The sequence below is a fragment of the Octodon degus genome, unplaced genomic scaffold, assembly GCF_000260255.1.
Source record: "Octodon degus isolate 3935 unplaced genomic scaffold, OctDeg1.0 scaffold00055, whole genome shotgun sequence".
Classification (NCBI taxonomy): Eukaryota; Metazoa; Chordata; class Mammalia; order Rodentia; family Octodontidae; genus Octodon; species Octodon degus.
Window position 1 is genome coordinate 4,224,403 of NW_004524631.1, and position 8,534 is coordinate 4,232,936.

Below are 8,534 nucleotides of genomic sequence, written 5' to 3' on the forward strand. Positions count from 1 at the left end.
GGTGTGTGTGTGTGGCCAGCTCAGCCCACCAGGGGGCGGGGCTGGCTGGCATGTGGCGCTGGGGGATCGAACCGCGGTCCCTGATGCTTTGCTAAACTTGTTCTAAGTAGGTGCTTTAGACCACTGAGCCATCTCTCCAGCCCACCTACCTTAAATTGTCACTCTGAAGTCTACCCTACAACGTCTGCAGTATCCATCACTAAAGGCAATTCTGTGCCTACAAAAGGTTCTTGTTCAGATGAAAATATGTTGCCTCAGAGGGAGAGCACAGGAAAAGCCTCAAAACCATTTGTGTATTTCTCATCCTCCAGTATGTCCCCCATGTCCTGAACCCTTAGCAGACCCACCTGAGCACCATGCCACACAGGCTCAAAAAGCAAGCAATGGATACCTACAGGTACACAAGCAAGCACTCAGAACTCAGAACTCCTGCAGTCCCCAGCTCTTGGGCTCGGCCCTGAAGATCCTCTTTCTTCCCGGTTCATTTGGGTGCCCTCCATCTCTCCCCCTTGCTATTTTTCTCTGGTAATTCACTGCAATTTTTGGTTTTGCCTGCCCTGTCAGTCTGTCTTCCCCTCATGCTTTAGCCCAAGCTCCACACATAGACCCCACAACTGTCACCTTCATCTAGGTCAACACTAACTGTTGGGACCCAAAGAAAGAACTAGACACTTAAAGGAATGAGGGAAACACAGGGGGCAGGAAAAAAAAAATGTCACGAGTCCCAGTCTTAAAGAAATAGCATCAAAACATGATAAATCCTGGGTTGATCCTGCTGAGAATTATTTCAAACACATTTTGTCCACTTAACAACTTCGCCCCATTAAGGTTAACACCAATCAATAGCTTGGTCCACATAACCTATAAATGTTAATGCTCCCAGTACAATCAGACTTATTTACTAATCAAAAAGACTGAAAATTTCCTTCCCTTGAGATTTGTTTAACTAAGTGTAGCATCCATTTTAAGAAAGCTTGCTACTTGAATGTTTATAAAACAGATAAATGAACATATTGCCCCTTTTCAGCCTCATAGAAAGCTGCTCAGATGCAATGAAAACATGATTTTATTAGCCAAAACTATTAAGCAGCTTCTGTTTAGAGTAGAGGTTAGAGATGCTGAGCAGGGTAATGCCACATGGCTCTGTGAGGAGAGCTATGGTCTTTAGAGTCTCTGGTCGTCTCTCTGTGCAAAGACATTGGTCTCTAAGGGGAAAATTAGGAACTTTTGAAACTGAGGGCTTTTTATGCTAGGTAATGCTACTTAATAAAACTACAAAAGACTACTCTGGGAAAAGTGAATCATAGAAATTAGGAATCACCGAAACTCACACAAACACAAAAAGGTACAGAACACCACAGATAAGTGGCTTTCACTCTTTTGGCTGAGCAACCAGGAATGAGATGACTATATGAGATACCTAGACTGCTTTCCAACTTTAGTCACATCTGCATACTCGTCTTTTAAAAAATATTTTAATTGGTAAAAAAAGGGGGGGGCACCAAAGACCACACCCTCAAAACACAGCATTTCAAGTACTCCCCATGGATGTCTGGAGTGAAGCAGGCAAGGGCAAGGCAAGCAGAGATGAGGAGAGAGGCCAGGACTGACCTTGCATGAGGATGACAGGCATGCACTGCAGTCAGATTCTGTTCCAAGTGTAACAGCCTGTAAGGTACTGACGATCCATTTCATAGTCTGAAAGGATCACTCCAGCTGCTGTGTAGAAGACACTTTTTGTGAAGACAAAATAGAAGCAAAGAGACCAGGAAGAAGCACTGCTGAGATTAAGTCCACAGGACATACTCAAAGTCCAAAAGAAAACAGTGAGAAAAGAAGGTGAATAGGAAAGAGAACTAAGAAAAGAGGCAGGAAATAGTGACGCCATTTAGAAAAGCTCTGCTCAGGAGGACAAAGGAAGGAGGTGGTGACCAGTAGAGCTGAAGCAAGGTCTTGTCGCACTGGGTAAGGAAAGGTGTAGATGTCTGTGTGCTTGTAATAGAGGATAACATAGTAGAAAACACCTAGTACACAAGGAGATGGGGCAACAAGAAAGGAGATATCTGCATCCATGCTGAGAGGGAATGAAATTTATTCAAATAACAAATATTTACTGAGCACCTATTTGATGTTGTCTGAAATTGCTGAGGGCTGGGGAGATAGTTGAGCAGTCTAAGCATCTGCCTTGCAAGCACAAGGATCTGGGTTTGATCCCTGGTACCCCAGGCTGGCCACCAAAACTGGGTGTGGTGGTACACCCAGTAATCCCAGCACTGGGAAGGCTAAGACAGAAAGATCACTACAAGTCTGAGCTTCATAGCGAGACCCTGTACCAAGTAAATAAATAAAAGATTAAAAACAAAACAAAAAAGAAATTGCTGAGCAACAAGGTAAGGTTCCAAATACAGGCATGTAAAATGTATTGTGATAAAAAGTGTTGAGGTACTGTGATAGATTAGACGTGGGTATTTACAGCCATCAAATAAATGATTGATTACCATATTTAAATTATTACTATATTATGTGCACATTTTTTCAAGCAATTATTTCCAATTCTATTCATAAAACAAAGATTTTTATGCTTTGAAAGAAATGGACAGCAATAAAACATTTAGTTACAAGACTGAGAAAACCCAGTTTTGATCATCAATAAAAAAAACTTATAGTAACAACTCAATTCCTAAACATTTTTAAGTTTTACTTACAATTTAATTACTTCCTTGTGTGTTACATGATTAAGTTCAGAAATTATTTTTCTATACCATATTGGTATGTAACCACTGACAAAGGCTATCTACAAAAAAAATTAAGTACTCTCACTTTATGAGTTAAACATCTGGAAGGACTGCTCTAGGAAGGAGGGAGGGTAGGCTCACCCTGACCTGTGTGTCTTGTCAAGTTCACTCGTGTACGAAACCAAGCCCAACACTCTCAGCATGCTACTCTGGCCAACCCAGCAAACCAGTCAAGCATAATATATGACATGAATAAACAGTCGTTTTATGACAAACACTTATACATAGTCTCAGAGTGACTCACTTCAAAATTCACATTTTTTCGATGCCTTCAAATTCTAACTGGATGAAGTAAGATTTGCTCTTCTTAGAAACAATTTCTGATTTTTTAACACAAAATCAGAGTAAAACTTTCACAAAAGAACACTGGGGTTCTTGGAACTACTCAGGTTCAAAAACAAAGATCTCTGAACCCCAAAATCAACACCAGGTTAATGCTTCCCACTTAGACAATCTGGGCTAAAATCCCCTCTCACACACCAACCTGCTGGGCTGCTTCTCCGTTCACTAGGTGAGGCATCATGGCTACCTCTCCATTCAGCAGTGGTGGCAGTTCCAGAGGGATCTGGTCGGTCATCATCATTGTGACGTACATTCATGGAGAATTTCCCTCCACTGGCTTCCTGCAAAAAGAACCACCATTCTTTTAAAACAGATTCAAGACCACAAAAATCACCTATATTTAGTGACATAAGCCAGTAATCTAAGTGAGCTCTCTGTCAGGAGATCTGCTGAAACCCAAATTATTCTGATTACACAGAAATGTTATTATTGTGTCTGGCCTCGAGAAGGGGTAGAGACAAGACAAAGAAACAACTTGAACTGGGAAACTAAAAACAGTCTGCAAGCAGCCATATGAACACAGCCTTTTAATTCCTAAGCTTCATCATTTACTAGTTACAAACTTTAAAAACATATGAGTAATAATAGTTAAGAGTACCACAGAGATCTTTCTGAAGAAAAATGAGATAACACTTTGAGATAGCAAAAATGCCCAACAAAAACTGGTAGCATTACTATCTTTAAGGCAATCACCAAGGTATAAGTTTAGTCCAAAGATGGGGAACTACCCGCTCGGGTCCCCCTCCTGTCCCTCTGTCGGGACAGGAGCTTTCTTTCTCTCAATAAATATATTCTGCTCATTAAAAAAAAAAAAGATTAGTCCAAAGAGAACACTTACAATTTATTAACCATAAATTTTCCTCTTTCATTAGAATCAAAGTAGTATTCATAAGCATTTAACCCAAGTAAGGAGACCAAGGTTAACTACATATACTGCAACTGCTGCAATTTCTTATTTAGCCATTCATCATTAATTTGGTAATTACTCATGTGCTAGTTACACCACATCATTTCCTTGACTTTAATTTGTTGTGTACTAACATCTTTCTCATTGGCACAGATCTTTGAGTGTTCCTGTTACCTCAGACATACCTCCTGTACCTTGTGCAGAATTAAGCCCCACAGCAGATTCCACTGTTTCCACAGAATAAATGAAATTCAAACACATATTCAAAGTAACATGAGGCCTACTTTCATTCCAATATGGTACTTGCCTCCTGTCATACTTAGCTTTTATACAATAGGAGAATAACTGTAAAGTTTTGAGAATAATAACTTGTTCCTTAAAAAGTTATTTATAATATTCCTAAAGCTCATAGCACAAACGTTTAACAATGAAAACAGAGGATAAACAAACATAAACACTCAGGATTTTAAACAAGTTCAGAGATAAATTGCCATATAGTTCATGATTAAATTTGTATCATTTATAAAAAATTTCCCCAAAACTTCAAAATCAAGGTTATTTGCTTAAGATCTTTTCATCTTATATTAATATCCAATTAATCAAATACTTTAATGAGTGCCTCAAATTTATTTCAGACAGATATGACAGAAATGAAGTATGTCTTCTCAAACTTAAACATCCCCATTCTGAACACCAAGAATTCCTCCACCTTGCCATCAACTCAAAAGAAACCACTTTCCTGGAAGTATCAAATGATACAGAAAAGCCACCCAAGAGACCATAAACCTTTTTATGTCACATAGGTAAAATTTTACACTATTCATTATAACCCCATTTGGAGAAACTAATTATTTAAGTATCAAACAAGCCAGTCTTGTCTCTACCAGGCACACACATTCTGTAATAACAGGTCTTATAATTCAGTGTTAATAGTACCATCATGCTGTTTTATGAGGCAATTATTCTGTTCCTGAGCAAATAAAAGTACAAAGCCCAAAGACCAATAGTTTCATTCTGTTGAAGGAAACAGTCTTTACATTAAAACTATGATAATCTTGACATTATCATGACTGATTTCAAATGAGGCCAACTGATAGAAAAAGAATAATAAAGTCTTTTTTTGAGGTTCTTTTTCAGACACTAAAATACGTCACATAACAATTTAATGACTAAATAATGCATACTGTACTTAAAATTTACTAAGATGTTAATATGACAACACATACACACAAAAGGTAACAATGTAAGATGGTGTCCATGTTAACAATTTTGCTTAAAATAACCAGTTCACAAAGTGTACACGTATTAAAAATACCACATTAATGGGCCGGCGAGATAGCTCAGCAGACTAAGCAGAGGGACCAGGATTCGATCCTTGGCACCACATGCCACACTGGCCCTGTCCCTGGGCATGCTGAGCCAGCATGCCTGCAATCCTGGTGCTGGAGTGGCTGAAAATAGGAGGATCACTACGAGTATAAGGTGCATAGTGAGACCCTGTACCAAACACATTAAAAAAAAAAAAAAAAAAAAAAGTATTAAAATGCAAGCTTGGTGGGAAAGAGGAAACAATAGGGATAGGAAATAAATGAGTCACAGTAAGTGGCTCCCCTTCAATCCAACATGAATAGGTAACTAAAGGGCAGATTGCTGGATTTCATAATAAAAACTAGATTATTCCTACATAGAAATTATTTCTTAGTTTCTTTTCTCTATCTGATTCGATTCCTGAGGTGAAATTTCTTGAGGAATCCGTCATCTTCCTGACACGATGTACACATGCTATGATCCCAGCTCTCAGCCCGTCTGCATGAGGACCACAAAGGCAAGTCCAAATTCTTGCATTCGGGTTTCTAGATTTCAACTTCCCATCTCTCAGCTGCCTCTGGCACCTGGAAATTTAATGCTCCTGCCTTCAGATGTAGCTAAACCAGAAAGGGTATTTTTGGTTGTTGCTCTATTTAGCCCCAAAACTTTTCAGGGCCTGCAGCAAAAGACATTCCCTCAGCTTCTTGTGCTGTGATCTCACCTGGAAATCCCTTATTTTTTTAACTTCTTTCCTGTATCATTGGTAACACTGTAACACACATGCTTAATATTAACTATCACCTTCATTAACATCCCTTAATATTAAAAGTATTATTTTCCAAGCAGAAAAAAATAAAAATTGGGCTTCAGTCTCAAATCCAATTAACATTACTATTTTGTCCTTGTATATCATTATTCTTTGTATGGATCCCAAGGACAAGAGGGAGGAGGTACGACATCTGGTTTTCGCTCCTTCCTGTCCAGTTCAGTCCACCAAGAATTAAGCAGCTTTGCTCGGCCACAACACTCCTCCATGATGTTCTAGCCTTGAACCTCAGTGACTATGAGATGAATTCCTCAGAACCTTAAGCCAAATTAAAACTCCTCCTTTAAATTTCGAGTGTCAGGTATTGTGACCTAGCTACAGGAAGCTAAGTGATATAGAAAACTGGTATCAGAGAAGTAGGATCATTTGCTATGACTGTACCTGACCATCTGGCACAAAAACCTTTGGAACCCATTTGCAGGAGAGATTTGGAAAAGTTTAGAAATGTGGGCTAAAGAAGCCCTATAACACTGTAAGCAAAACCTGATGAGTAATTCTGGTTGAAGTTCACATGACCAGAACGCTGATGATAGGAATGCCGACACTAAAGGCCAAGCTCAAAATGTTCCAACTGGGAAAAAGGACTCCATTGGGAGTTGGATTAGAGGCCACATGTGTTACACCTGGCAGAAAATTTGTCTGTATTCTGCCCACATCTTGAGACTCTGCAAGATACTGAGGTTAAGGGCACTGGACTAATTAATCTGGGGGAAGAAATTTTAAGACAGCCAACACTCAAGCTGTGCCATGGATACTACTAACTGTTTAAAGAAAGTTTTATAGGGAGAATCAGGAGAAAAAGACAGCATAGAAATAGTTCAAAAACTTAAATTTTGGCACAAAAGAAACCAGGTGTAAATTTGGAAGTAAAGAAGGTATGGGGTGGGGGAAGGGAGAGAAGGAGGAAGACCTTTGAACAGGGACAAGAAGAAAGATGCCTTGAGAGCATCTCAGGAATCAGAAAGACCCCCATCCATGGTAGGCTCAAAGGTACACAAATGTCAACCTTTTTAGAAGAGAATCCTTGGGAGCCATGACTCAAGAAAGCTCCCCCAGGGACTTGGATCCCCAGGATTCATTTCACAGGATCTAGCTCCCCAGGCATTCAGAGACCACTGCAACTATAATCCAAAGGGCCTGGCTACTGCATCCACTAACTGCATGATGCTGGTTTTACTGGAATGCATAGAACAAGAGTTGTAGGGCTTGGGAGGCTTTCCATCAGATTTTAAGGGAAGGCCTGGCAGGTCAGGCAAGGAGCCCCACAGATGAAAATGTGTGGAACTGTGATAATGAAGCCAAAGGTATAGGGGCAACCCTGGAAAGTTGGAGATGACAGGAATGTGGACCATGAGCCAAGAAAAGCTGCAAGGAAGAAGTGCAGCCAGCCCAAAAGAGAGGATTTATGGGCTGCACCCAGCAAGGCCATGGGGAGGGGCAACCTTGCTCTCTGGAACTCACATTTTACCACCATGTGCCCCAGACACTAGACATAGAAAGGACTTAACACTTGCCCTGGTGGTTTTCCATCCTATTTTGGTCCAATTCTTTTCTATCTCCACTCTTCCCTTTTGGAATGGACATGTTTATCCTGTGCCACTGTGCCTTGAGATTATGTAACTCGTTTTTACTTTTTACAGAGGTCCTCAACTAAGAGTCTGCTTTGAGTCTGAGAAAAAATTTTGATTTGGACTTTTGAAAATTCTGTAAATGTTGAGACTTTGGGGAAAGGAGTGCTGCATTTTTTATTATACACACTATAGTTGTATTATGTTGGGTAGAATTATAACACTGTGTTTATTTGTGGTAGAGTATAGTTCAAGGAGATGTGTGTGGGTATGAAGCTCACAAGGGGTGTATGGTAGTTACAGGGAATGTTAACTTGACTGCCTTTGTGTGGAGCACACAATGGGTAGGTAGGGTGGGTCACAGAGGTCTCCTCACCCCTTCCTCTTTAGCACTGCTCCCTAAAAACTGCGAACTGAGCTGCTTACTTCCACCACACCCTCCCACCATGATGTCCCTGCCTTGGAACCAGCCAATCATGCAATGAACTCCTAAAAACCATGAGCCAACTAAAGCTCTCGTTTTTAAACTGTGGGTTTCAGGTATTGTGCCACGGCAATAGGAGAGCTCATCAGTGGAGTATCCATCTCCTATGATGTTCGGCACTTATCACAGGTTACTGAAAAGGGAAGAGGGGAGGGGAAGATAAGGAAGTGCCCAGAAGAATGCAATGTACCTGTCCAAGAGTCCTCAGGAGGGGCTGGGGAGATGGCTCAGTGGAATAAGTGCTTCTCTGGCAAGCACAAGGGCCTGAGTTCAATCCCCAGTTCCACCAAAAAAAAAAAAAAAA

At 40.4% G+C, this 8,534-nt stretch overlaps 1 protein-coding gene across 4 annotated transcripts in view; it reads right to left on the reverse strand.

The window, feature by feature from the left end:
• Fndc3b (fibronectin type III domain containing 3B) overlaps positions 1–8,534 on the reverse strand; it is a 337,533-nt gene that overhangs the window by 262,539 nt on the left and 66,460 nt on the right. For all 4 annotated transcript variants that reach the window (XM_023717769.1, XM_023717770.1, XM_023717771.1 and 1 more), the window contains exon 2: positions 3,280–3,418. In XM_023717769.1, coding sequence (XP_023573537.1) covers positions 3,280–3,390 — 111 coding nt within the window. In that variant the 5' untranslated portion in view covers positions 3,391–3,418. The remainder of the gene's footprint in view (positions 1–3,279; positions 3,419–8,534) is intronic.